Consider the following 13,968-nt stretch of genomic DNA (forward strand, 5'->3'; position numbering starts at 1 on the left):
ACACACACTCTCTCACACACACACACACACACACACACACACACTCTCTCACACACACACGCACACACACTCTCTCACACACACACACACACACACACACATTTCCAGCTGTGCATGTGGTGTTTGTGTGTGTACAGCAGGTGATTTACTTCACACTCCGCTGAAGGAGCTGCTCATTTCTGACTTGTACTAAATTCCGTTTTACTTGACCGATATTGTGTGTATGCATATAGGGTTTTATATATATATATATATACGTAGCATCTACCAGCAGGGGCTAACTGGACCATCAAATACCAGCTAACTATTTATTAACTACCATTTATTAACTACATGAACCTCACATAAACTATAAAATAAAAATTGCATTTTTAATCCAATTTTGTCTAAAAGAAATCTCTTGATTTCTGAGAGTCTCATCAAATAATGAATCAAAGAGGAGATGTTAAAATCTCAAGTTCATTCACTGCACTGGAAATGTAAAGTCAAGTCAGGCCCATTGCATTGTGGGAAATTCAGGATTCTGCTCTCATATTCCAAACAAACAGTGAACAAGGTTTTAAAAATGATTTGAAATGACTTTTCATCCAATTCAATTATACTTTAAATTTAAAGCAGCAAGATTTTAAGTTGTTGGAAATTTGTGACAGCGTACAAACACAACAAAACACTGATATGTGTTCCTGCTCGCAAACATTCATATGAAAACAAAGCTAAAAATATCCTTTTTATTTTTTGAAAGCAAAATATATATTCTAGCATCACATGCAGAACTGGGTTAAAGTTACTGTACCTTCAAAACATGAAAACATGCTAACGACATCTAAATTAACAGGTTTTATTCAAGTCAGAAATAACATTTAGCATCTGAATCAACCTAAAAACATTCATTTACACCAACAAAACTCCTTTATCTGGGTTAAATGGGCTCTTTCGGGGAATATTTGCAGGTTTGACAGTGTGGGCTAACCTGTGGTTCCGCTGGTGAAGCAGACGATGGACAGATCATCTGGACCGGGAGGCTAGAAGAACAGATGAACATACGTCAGTCTCAGTCAACTGCACAGGTCTAAACACTGATGAGAGTCTCTCTGGTCTGTTAACGTTGGGAACGTCCTAAAGCTCTTGACAGACTGACTATAGCAGCTTAGGGAACTTGACATATACATTTCTGTATTTATCCTGAGAAAAACTATAGTCTGATCACTGGACAGCTGCTGACCAATCCTGCGCAGTCAATGAGTCACGTGACACAAGATTCACGACAAATAACAGTGGCAGTGAAAATGCATGCTTTTTAATACTACTGCTTTTACACACTACACTGAAAAAACTAAACATCTACTCAAACTGGTTTTATTCAAGTCAAAAACATTATTTAATAACTTCACTGACTCAACCGAAAGACATTAATTTATACAAACAAAACTACTTTTTATGGGTTAAATCAGGTATAAATTGCAGGCTACCCCTTTATACAGCGTATGGTTTTACATAAGTCACATTATATAGGATGTTTGCAGTCCCACATCTCTCAAACATATGTCAGCTATGACAAGCGCGGTGTGTTCTGTGATGAAAAAGTGCTGGTGAAACACTCGTTGCACACTTACCACAGGTTTCCTGTAGTGCTCTCGACCCAGAGCCTAAAAACAACATCAAGACATCAACAAACAACTTCCTGAGACGTTAATCAAGCCATACACTAGGCCCACATGATTAATTCTGCATTCTCATGTCTTATGCAGCGTGTTTAGCGTTCATGTCGCTCACGCGTGAATGCCGTTAATGTAAAGAGCCTAAGGAACAAGCCGAGGCCTGCTGCCATGAGACTGCATTCAGGAATGTTGTCTATCTCAGACCGATCGTCAGATAAACTACTGAGGAAAACATCTGCTGGACTCCTTCTGCTCAACGTCAGATGCATTATGGGAGAACCAGCTAATTTCTTACCAACCATTATAGCATCATTTCTTTCTTTTCTGTGATTTTTAGGTGAATTTCTTGCACGCTCTCTTCAGTCCAGTGAAACTGAACACATCTCACCTCCACATCTCTGAGGGCCCGGATGTGAACGCTGCACTTCTGAGCTTCTTCTAATTTTCTGTGATTTTTAGGTGAATTTCTTGCACGCTCTCTTCAGTCCAGTGAACACATCTCACCTCCACATCTCTGAGGGCCCGGATGTGAACGCTGCACTTCTGAGCTTCTTCTAGCAGCTGAGTGTCAAAGGCATCCATGAGGATGATCATCTTCAGACCCGGCGTGTCTCCTCGCTGAACGTTCTCCAGGAGCACCGCGGCTTTCTGTGCTTTATCACAGATCACTGTGGAGATCTCAGCTGAAAAACAAGATGTGCACCGTCAAAGAGGGACAGCAACATTAGTACATTTTTCTAAATAAAGGTCCATTTTTGACATCTGTATGGTTCCACGAAGAACCTTCAACATCCGTGGAACCACTAAATGTTCTTTAAGGTTCTTTAGATTATTAAAACGTTCTTCACACAAAGAAAACAGTGGTTCTATTAAGAACTGATCTTCTTTGCTGAACCAAAAATGGTTTTTCTACGGCATCGCTGCAAAGAAAATCCCTTTTGGATTCTTTATTTGGAAGAGTTCGGAAAGGAATGGATGTGGTGTCGGTGGAGCCTCACCTGTGTTAATAATATAGCGGATGGCGTCGGGTCCGAGAGTGTCGTACAGCGGCACCACCACCATTGAGTACGTGTAGCACGCCAGCTCAGAGATGATCCACTGCAAACCAAGAACACAGAGGAGCTCATGAGTTTCTGTTCACTGCTTCTGGCAGCTTCATGTTCTGGTGTCTGGTGTTTTACCTCAGGCCTGTTCTGAGCAAACACCCCGATGAACTGATCTGGACTGGGCTGACATCCCTGAGACAGCAATCCAGAGCCCAAGTGCTCCGCTCTGCTGGACACCTGCAGGAGACACCACCACAGAGACATGCAGCAATCCACATCGCTGTAGTGCCTTACCAAGCAATGCATTACTGTAATCTAATTACTGTTCCCTTGTAAGTTATTCACAGTTACTTCTGATGTAATTGCATTAAATTCTGTATAGGCTTCAGAGCAATTCTATATAAAAACAACAGTGGATTTAACATCTAATGTTATAATGTATCACTTTAAATGCTTTGGTCAATCATTTATGCCATTTATATGATTTATTCTAAAGAATCAAAAGAGCAGGTTCATGTCTATCCTTGAGTTGCTCAACTGATCGAGGCTGGTATGAGATTTAGAAAGTAATTAGTAGTAAGTCATGCAATACTTATTAAAGAGAGTAATTAGTACAGTAATCGAACTACACTGATTAGTAGCTAGCAATGAATTACTTTTTTAGAGTAACCTACCCAACACTCTGCCTTCTGAAATCGTACGTTTGGTACAAAGTACAATGTTCTCCTAGCAGTCAAACACACAGGCTGTCAGAGCCGCTGCTCTCCGTATTGTTTTCTGTTGTCTCCTTTCACGTGAATAAATTGCGTGAGATTATTTCGCAATATTAGAACAAAAGATGAGAAGAAGACCCTCTCCTCCCAGAAATCAGGCAAGTGTTCAGAAGAGAAACAGCAGCAGTAAACGGGAGTGTGTCTCACTCGTCTACTTGTGATCGGATTGAGCAGCAGCTGTAAACTCACCTCTCTGTAAGACAGCCATTTGTAGGGTTGATTGGGGAGTCTGGAGCCTAAAAAGGGTCCGTCACCTGCTCAGAAACACCAGAGAGACGTCAGATCTTCACACTCATCCACTCTGAAGATCATCTCAAACACGTCTACATCTCATCCGGCCTTTATTCTCTTCTCACACGGATCTCAGTTAAATTACTAGCCAAAAGATTGGAATGACTACGATTATTTGAGTGTTTCTGAAACAAGTCTCTTCTGCTTTTACTTGATCAAAAATACTATACTGTAAAATATCATTACAACAACTGTTTTCTATGCTGTAAGTGATTGAAATTTTATTCATTATTAATCACTATATTTATGTATGCCAAACATGTTATAACACACCTCTGCGTATAACTCAGATAAAGTCAATGGTGTGTCCAAATGTGGACATTCGGCTGCTGAGGCCTGCGCTGTGAGGTTTACCCAAAATGCTGTTTGGTCATCACATGATTTGCATGACTCGGGGTTCACGCGTGTGGCATATGCCCTGCTCCAGTATAACTGATGTGGCAGTACATGCATGCGTGTGCAGATCTGCTCGGCGACGCTCACCAGTGATGTGCAGACCTCGCTGAAACACCTCGTACATGGTCTTGGCGTCCTCGTGATAATACGAGAGCAGCGTGGAGCTGTCGCCCATCATGGACCTTCGAGCGCCATCCTCCATCTGGAAAACAGGAGGCGCTCTTCTGTAAATCCCTTTTCATTAACCGTATAAAAGATGCATTGTTGGACTGGTTGTGTAGTACTTGTTTGCATCTGTATTTGCATTCGTCTTTGCATTCTCCTGGACTGTGTGCTCGCTTTAGAGCTTTTATCTTCGACCATAATGCCATTGTTTAAAACCAAACGTCCGTCTGCATGTGGAGAGCTTTCAAGAGGACTACAGTGCAGGAAATATTATCATTATCTTCTCCTGAACCGCGTTTGAAAAGAGAGTATTGAATTATATATATGGTGATGATCTTATTGTTTTTAGGCCAGCTGCCACGAATGTTTTGCTTATGCAAAAACCTCAGGTCTGAGCCAGAGTTGAACACAAAGGACTCAGACAAAAGACAGATCATCAGGACAGCGTGAACCAGTCTAAACATGTACTCACATTTAGTTTGATGATTTATCGTTGAAGTGATAAAAGCATAATGTTGGAGCTGCATACGTATGTGACACTCATGAAAACTCTCTTCTGTGTGAGTTTATATCAGCTCTGCTCATCAGGTGCATCATGGAATGCTTTTGCACACTAGTGAAGGAAGAACATGTGTGATGAACACTTCATCACGATTAATAACTAATGATTAGTCATGTGAGCAGAAGCCTTTAGATCAGCGCTTCTCAAGCTTTATGACTCCAAAGCTATTTACTGTCAAAAAAAATTATATTTATAATATTTCTGCCATAATGACAAAGCTGCTCATTTTCAAACTTTTTTATTTACAGAAACTAGGCAATATATCAAAAGAAATCAATAAAATATTTAAAATAATTAGAAATAATTTCAAATAATTACATTTCATAACCCCAGTAACTGAATGTTCTACATGGTTTACACTTTTTATTACCAATGAATTAACACAACTTTTCTAGTTTTATTATTTTTTTTACCAGTATTATTTTAGTATCCTTTAGATATTACTATAGTTAATATATTGAATTAGTTTTCATTTCTGTTTTCAGTTTGTTTTTAGCTACAGTTTTTGTTTTTAGTTACATTTTTAAACAAATTTTTATTAGTTTTTTAGTTATTTTAGTACATCAGGTTTAACTAAATTCAAATGTGAAATGTTTCATTGGCAACTAGCTGAAATCAAATGTATTTAAACCTTGTTTTGTCTTGTTTTAAACAATATAAAGCCTTGCGGCTCCTCATAAGGTCCCGGGCCCCTGCTTGAGAACCAGAGGTTTGTCTGTTTGACTGCAGCATGATTATCGTCACACATTTGATTGGCCAGCGCTGAACACCTGATCCGAGGTTTACCTGCACTTCCTGTGACTGCAGCCGGAGGTCGCAGGGCGGCGTGATGGGCCGCGGCCGAGTGGAGATCCAGTAGGCCAGCACAGCGAAAAATTTATTGTAATTAACCCACAATAATTAGTTTTGTTGGTATAAATAAATGAACAAAATGAATAAATAAATTTAAATCTTACTGCCCCAAAAAAAGACTCATATTATATATAGTGTATATACAATTATATATACCCTATACACTGATGTCACGAGTGCCTACTGTGTTGGCGTGAGGAACGAGGAGCACGTAGGAGAATCACCATAATTACAGTCTTTATTTATATAAACCACAAGGAATACACACGTAGCACCGGGGATTGATGTTTAACACTGGACGCAGGACACAGGAAAACACAGGGCTTAAGTACCAGGAACTAAACGAGGAAATAAACGAGACACAGCTGAATCAGATAGAACACAATCAGCACGAGGAGAAGCTGGGTCACGGGGAGCACATGGGGAGCAAAACACAAGACAGTGTACAGGAACACGGGGCAGTCCATGGGCGTGACAACTGAAAGAAGGGTAACATCCAAATGAACTGGTTTTATTCAAGCCCAAAATAGTATTAAATACATTCATTTATAACAACAATACTCCTTTTTGTTCATTTAAAAAAAAAATAGCTCTTTAAGATAACAATTTGCCACTTCTTACAGTGTAATTTAGCATAAAAATGAATTCTAAAGACCTGTTCTCCGAGAGTCTCACGACGACGTGCTGAATCTGACCATATCTCGTGCTTTATGTGCCATCTATCCAGAGTTTAATCTGCTTCACTGGTGGCCAGTGAAATCATTTCAATCTCAACATGATGAACTCATGCAGACCCAATCACAGCAGCTGCACCTACAGTACAGAAGATCTGTGTGTCTGCTGATCTCTGAACAGTGTCCTGTGTGCAGCTGAACACTGATAAACCGAGTCTGAGCTCCACTGATTCTGTGCTTCTTTTTTGGACTTGATTTGTAAACACTCCTAAAAACGTCTGACATTAATTCAACATGAATTGGATTTCTAGCTGTCATCTCTGTGACCCGCGAGTCCACAATCTCTGATCATACAGTATCTATCACATAAACACTGCTGTAAATGTGTGCATCAGAGCGGCGTTGTTCTGAGAGTATGATCAGAGTAACTCACCAGCGTGGAGGAGCAGCGGCGTCTGATTCTCTCACACACTGACGCTTCAGACGAGCGGTTTAAAGTGCACTCTATCAGCTCAGCTCTGTTTGATTGGATCAATCACTGCTCAATCTAAAAACACTCACTCTCTCAGAAATCACAGGAACACTTATTCAGACATCTACATGTGCTTTTCATACAGCGGATAGTTTTCAAACATAAGCGGAGATCTTTTCTTTGATAAATGGAGTGGATGAAATTATTTTCTGAAGTATCTAGAAGACCGTGATTCTTTAAAGCAATGAAACCCAGTCCAGACGCCTTATACGACGCACTCAGTCATGATGGGCTCTATTTACAATTAATGAAAATCTATTTTAGTTGAAACTCATCTCAGATGTGATTAGTTGAACTTAAGAGTGCTTTTGACCCGCTTAAGCAGAACTTAAGCACGTCTTTATGTGTAATTTCATAATTATTTCTATTATTGTCTTTAAAAAATGCTTAAAATGCTGCTGAATGTACTAACATCTAAAATATACTTTAACATCATTCCTACTGAAACTTATTTGTCATGTATTTAAATATATTGATACATTTGTAATGACGAAGTACTAAAAAGTATTCACTTTAATATTAAATAACACACTGAAGTTAAACTACAATCAAGAACTTTACATGTGCTTTAGCATGTTAGCCAACACATCATGTGTACTTCTTTAAAGCACGACAAAAGATTATTAAAACATAATGATTTAAAGTGTAATTTAAAGTAAATTTTACTTTATTGTAAAGTGCACATTTTAAAAGTGCTTAGAAACATAAAACGCCGTCTCCATATTAAGTGATGTTTATACACATCAGAGGAGAAAAAGACTAATGCACTTTAGCTGAGGGAACACATATTCACTATTCACTAAGAGTTTCCTTCAATAAACTCCTCATTGCTGCTTATAGTGATATTGTGAGGTATTGGGTCGGGTTCAGAGATCTTAGAAAATGGTCATGCATTAATATATGCTTTATAAGTACTAATAAACAGCCAATATGCTAGTAATATGCAGGCATAATAGTGAGAATTGATCCCTAAACTAAAGTGTTATCAGTAACGCTTATACTTTGTCAATAATACATATGGCTCTTATGGTTGTTTCTGGCAAGAGAACTGCTGATGTTTCTATAGAAAGTGTTGACTGTTTGTGGAGCCTTTTAAAGTCTATTTATTTGAAGCTTCTGTCCTATCCAGACTGCATGACGGTGATTTAATTTACTCTATGTACTTTAAATGCACTCATAAATAACTGCACATAAGCACTGTAATACTGTAGTTATGTTGGCAGACTGCACATCTATTCACAAACAGCCTACAGAGGCAGAAGGGTTTCATGTCTCCATGCACACTATTATACCGTCCTGAAGACCTCTGGATCATCACGCTTCTTCAGACGCGCTCCGATCATCTAGACTGAGTGAACGCAGACATTATCTGATGCAAGCACATGCATCAACTTCCAGACACTCTCCTAATGCACAAGCGTTCATTTATACGCTGTAGATTATCAAGGGATTATCAGCACTAAATATAGATCGTCTGCAGGATATTCAAGATAATATATTCTTATTCTGACCAAGCATTTCACTTTTCCCTCAACAGATCAATAATTCGTGCATATTCAAAGACCGCATTTGAAAATATATGACGATGATCTGTTTAGCATTATTTAACGTAACACTAGTGTTTCTCATGCAGTTTTATCTTCAGTCAAAATTCTACTTTCATTTTATAGCTCATTTAGCTTTTGCTTATGGTGAAATTAAGTTGTGAAAAGCCAAAAAAAAATTATATTGACTTTCATCGTAACATTTTGGCTTATGTCTAAAGTCTACATTGATTAAGTATGATATGGTCATCCTTTTATTTTGCATGAATGTATTTTATCTTTTGGAAAAGATGTATTTTTTGTTTAATAAAATGTGAACCAAACCATAAATAAAATCTGAGAAAAAATCAATTTGGCTGTAATAAATGAGAGTGTTTTTAAGTCCAGTGTGAGAGAGACACATTAGCAAAGCAATGACACTGAGAGCAAACTACTATTAAACGCTTGACACTGGATAATTAATCCCACAATCAGCTGGAACAAGCAGGCCGAGCTGAATAATAATAAACAGACTGATTGATCGAATCGTTTCAAGAATCTACAGTGTTGTAGTTTGATAGCACTCAGATCAGTGTATTCAAGTGCACGTGTCTCCCTCTGCTTGATAAAACTGGATTATTTCATGAATTTGTTGAAGTACCGTCACATGCATAGTTTCTGAGCTCTAGTCTTTAGATGAGCTTCTTCATGTATGTTCCACAAATGGACATTCAGAGCCTCATACAGCTTGTGAGCAGTGATGATTGGCTGCTGTCCATCTTGAGGGCGGGATCAGGAGAGAAAGGCTCCGCCTCCACACCCCGCCCCACAAAGACATCACTAGCAATTAGCTTGCACTGTCACTGGAGATTACGGCCTATTAGTCCAGAAAACAGATGGACGGGAGTAACCCTTGCTTTCCACTGGCTATTTAAAGTCTGTCCATCTTTCCCTCCTCACATGTGCTGACTTCCTGAAGACATTTCCTCTCCTGCACTGTTGCCTTAAAGAACTATTTCTACCTGATTTAACCCATAAAAAAATGAGATCAGTTGGTAATCAGTGATGTTAAATAATATTTTTGACTTGAATAAAAGCAGTTCATTTAGATTTGACCTTTTTAATGTACTGTAAAAATTGTTTCCTTAAAGAGCAATTTCTTCCTGAATTAACCCATTATTTATATTATTTCTTGTTTTGGTATAAATGAATGCATTTAGGATTTCAGTGAAGTTAAATAATAAGCAGTTAATTTAGATGTTCCCGTTCTTTTCAGTGTGAGGATAAACATGATTTGCACTGAACACAGTGTAATTGTGCAATTAATAATTAGGCAACACTTTACAATAAGGTTTCATTAGTTACAATACTTCTACAGCATTTATGAATCTCAGTTAATATTAACTACACCATTTACTAATACCATTTTAATGTGAACTGTAACATGAAAAAACACTTCATAATTAAATTTTATTAACTAACATTAACAAATACTATGAACAAATACTGTAAAAATATATTGCTCACTACTAGTTTAGGTTAACTAATGAGACATAAATGTACGCTTACAGAAATATGAACCTAAAATAGTAACATCTAAAGGAGCTAGTATTATTCAAGTGAAAAATATGAATTACATCACTCAATCAACCGAAATGCAATAATTTATACCAATAAAAGTTATTTTTATGGGTTAGAAACAGGTCGCCACTTTAAACAGTCTGCAAAAAGCAAGAGAAACACACACACACACACTCCCTCTCACTCACTCACACACACACACACACACACACTCACACTCCCACTCCCACTCACTCACACCACACTTGTGTACACTGATGGGTTTGAGCTGTTAATATTAATGCACTGCAGATACTGGATTTAAGGGCATTTTTATTTCCTTCACATTTTTCAGTTTGTGTTGAAAAACTGAAGCAGAACCAGTTGCGAATCGTTGATCGTTCATATGAGAGAAGCAGCGCAGTGTCACACACTCCAGTGTGAATAATGCACTGGCGAGCCGCTCGCGGTGTGCTGTTAGTCAGGCTGTTTTTATCAAAACGCTGAACCTCGCAGCCACCGTATCACACCACCCTCAGCAGATGCGGCTCCGCTCAACCCCTCCCTCCATCCCATAATCCACTGCTCTCCGTCTACCCTTGACTACATGATACACAGTCTTAGCTTACAGCTCACAGACACACCGGCTGAGAGACACATAACACATTAAAAATCAAGCACACTCTGCCATGCACATTCAGCACAGGCACATCTGTACCAAAGAACATCTACATCCCTGAATCAACATAAACACACTCATTACACAAACAAAATTCAATGGATTGGTTAAATCAGGCAGAAACAGCTCTATAGGGCAACAAATGCAGTTGTTGCCTTGATTGTTCTCAATGTAACCTCAGGCTGATTCATTCATATTAAACCACATTTTCTAGTATCTTTCTACTTGAATAAAGCCAGAAGTGCACATCATTACCAGCGTGAGAGTAATCCAAACGACTAGCGCTTCCAGCCTCACACATGACCTAACCAACTAACCCAGCTGGCATGTGCTGCACAAGACGCCCTATTTACTCAGCACTTTTACTCTGCTCACTAAGCGACATTTCATTTGTCCACACAATCATAAAAATCAATCTTCTCCATTCAGCACGCCGCAAAACCCCGCGAGATGGGCTGTGGTTAAACCGTCCGACATGTAGACACACATGACTGCTGCCAAAAGAGGATCTCCGTGTTTCTCTAACGTTCCTATAAATGGCCAGCTTTCTGTGCCCTGCTGTAAAGCAGAAGTGCTGGAGACGATTGAGCAACAAACTGAGCTGCTTTCGGTCGTCTTGTGATTCAAGATAAATCTATAATACTGGATATCGCTTTTCATTTCTTTCAGTATGCTTACTGATCTAATAAGGATTGAGATTTTGCAAGCTTGCTTGTCCTGTACACTAATTAAAGTCAATGCGAAGCTGGCTATCAAACCTGCACTGAAAATGGTAACATCTAAATGAACTGGTTTCATTCAAGTCAAAAATATGTTGAAGAATGTAACCAAACAGTTGCTGGTAGCCATTGACTTTCATAGCATTTCTTCCATACTATGGCAGTCAATGGCTACCAGCAACTGTTTGGTTACCAACATTCTTCAACATATCTTCTTTTGTGTTCAGCAGAATGAAGAAACTTTGGAACGACTTGAGGGACAGTAAATTCTCATTTTTGGACAAATTATTCCTTTAATGGCAGCAACTTCAGGTTACTGCAGTGTGTCATATAGTAAGCCTAAATCTTTAATTATAGAGGACGGGGTGAAAGATTGGGTCCAACCGGACTCGATGCATAATTCACACACAGCACATGGCATCTGAGCGGCTGGCGTTGGACACGGTGAGCTTTGGGTGTCCATGCGCTGCTCGATAGCACACAGGTATGAAAAATGCATGAGGTGAAGGTTACACTGTAAGGAACATCTTCCCTTTAAAACCAAACACGTTTCATTGCTGCCTGGAGTTCTAAGTAAAATCTAAAGGTGCAACGTATTGACCACTTTGAACTGAAACTCATAAAAGGGAGAAATTATTGTAAGCTGAAATGGTAGAGCATGTCACTGGATTCTGCATACACTGAAACCTTTAATAAAAGCGTCTGCTAAATGCAGAAACATGTTTAGGGTGGACAGAGCACAGGCTGCAGAAACTCTAAAGTGAGCGGTGTAGTGCCCTAAGCAGTGCGCTATCCACTCGGCCGGGCGCGGTGACGTTTCAGAACCCGTCGCTGGACAGCTCCGCCAATCAGGTGCGGCGCTCGTCGTGACGTCACCGGCCTCTGCGTAATACAATGAAGCAGGGCACCGGCAAACCAGCCGTTTTAAACCACGTCCCATAAAATGCGGCCCGTGCACCAACATACCCATATATAGGACTCTAAGTGTCCCGAGTCACTGCCCCACATCACTCGCGCGCACAGAAAGTCATTCACACGCAGTAACGCGACGCATGAGATCTTCAGCCGTGTGCCGCATAACGCAAAAACATCACCGTCAGCAACTCTCGCGCCTTCTCGACACGAAAACGCTCGCGAACATTAAATCAGCGGCGAGTGTTAACAGAACCGCGTTTCTACGAGTGGTATTTAAGACGGGACAGAGAAGTCATGCTGCCGAGGTCCTGAAAGCGTCGAGACCCGCAAATGATTTTTATTAACGAGCATCTCATAATGTCCGACTCTTCCAGCCTGTGTTTCGTCATCGGACCGAATGATATTCCGCTGCAGAACGAGCATGAGGAGCACTCACCTAGTACAACCCAGACAGAGCCAGCGACTAAAGCGAAGGCGAGCATGTCTCAGTCAGGAGAGAGAGAGAGATGTCGCAGCGCTCATCTGTCCTGCATGGAGCCGAGCTGAGACGCAGAGGTGACGGGGGAGATGCTGCTGCTGCACCGGCTCGGAGGAAGAGCGGATGAACGGCAGGTCTGCTGTGGCTCTCCTCCTGTCTCCTCCCTCGCCGTGATGATGATGATGATGAGGAGGAGGAGGAGGAGGAGGAGGAGGCACCTATGAGGGCTGGGGATGCTGCTGGATGATTCCTAACGTCATGTGTGAACATAGCGACTTATAAAACCAGGCTTTTATGGTTAAGACTATTTTTGTAGCTACCAGAAACGCAATAATATGAGATTATGATTTACATCTGAGTTTGTTTGTTTGTTTTTTGGGGGGATGAAGTGTTATCTTATGACGCTCAGTCTATCTTCACAGCCATTCACCAATTACCAGAGGAATAGCGCATCACGTGACACTCATGCTCCTCCTCCTCGGTTTAACCTTGAATCGCTCTCCTGCACATCCCTCCAGAGCGGATCACGTGACGCGTTCGAACGTCAAAGTCTCCGGTCGTGTATTTCATGAATGTTGGGATGCATCACATAATAGTGCTGAGACACTTTTTCCTCCCTTGTTGTCTAAAATCAGAGGGATCTGGGAGGCGTGGAGATATGTTGCAGGGAAGGGCAGGGCAGGCTGGACAGTGACGCAGCTGCGTGGATTTGCCTCTCAATCCGATGTCACCGAGCTGTCCGAGCAGATGGCCAGCGGAGATTTACTCAAGCCGCTCTCTCTGCTTCACACAGCCTCCTGACAGAGTAAACGCTGTGGTTTCACACGGGTTGATGAGGAACGCCAGTCCATCATGTGCAACTAATAATGCTTCATAAACTAGTGCAGTTCCAGTTCAGGCCTTCTTCTGGGACGAATTCCTCGAGCGTTCCTTTTGCTATGTTTTACTTTATAATGACAGCAGGTCATAATACAGTGGAGATCTATAAACACAATAATGTGTGAAAGCTGATGAGACGTTTAGTGAAAAAAGGCGACATGACGTGTGGAATCAGACACCAGTAGAGTCTCTCAGATGATCAGTGAGTGTGTGTGTGTGTGTGTGTGTGTGTGTGTGTGTGTGTGTGTGTGTGTGTGTGTGTGTGT

The 13,968-nt window shown here is 40.5% G+C and overlaps 1 protein-coding gene across 1 annotated transcript in view; it reads right to left on the bottom strand.

Moving 5' to 3' along the window:
* Nucleotides 1–5,764, bottom strand: part of LOC107657193 (long-chain-fatty-acid--CoA ligase 6-like) — a gene marked incomplete at its 5' end in the record, with an annotated part of 15,747 nt that extends 9,983 nt beyond the window's left edge. Inside the window, 8 exons of the mRNA XM_016445218.1 lie at nucleotides 971–1,022; nucleotides 1,614–1,646; nucleotides 2,163–2,341; nucleotides 2,657–2,756; nucleotides 2,840–2,941; nucleotides 3,667–3,731; nucleotides 4,252–4,366; nucleotides 5,678–5,764. Coding sequence (XP_016300704.1) covers nucleotides 971–1,022; nucleotides 1,614–1,646; nucleotides 2,163–2,341; nucleotides 2,657–2,756; nucleotides 2,840–2,941; nucleotides 3,667–3,731; nucleotides 4,252–4,366; nucleotides 5,678–5,764 — 733 coding nt within the window. The remainder of the gene's footprint in view (nucleotides 1–970; nucleotides 1,023–1,613; nucleotides 1,647–2,162; nucleotides 2,342–2,656; nucleotides 2,757–2,839; nucleotides 2,942–3,666; nucleotides 3,732–4,251; nucleotides 4,367–5,677) is intronic.
* Nucleotides 5,765–13,968: the final 8,204 nt, after the last annotated feature.

Source organism: Sinocyclocheilus anshuiensis, unplaced genomic scaffold, assembly GCF_001515605.1.
Source record: "Sinocyclocheilus anshuiensis isolate Anshui unplaced genomic scaffold, SAMN03320099.WGS_v1.1 scaffold4098, whole genome shotgun sequence".
NCBI lineage: Eukaryota > Metazoa > Chordata > Actinopteri > Cypriniformes > Cyprinidae > Sinocyclocheilus > Sinocyclocheilus anshuiensis.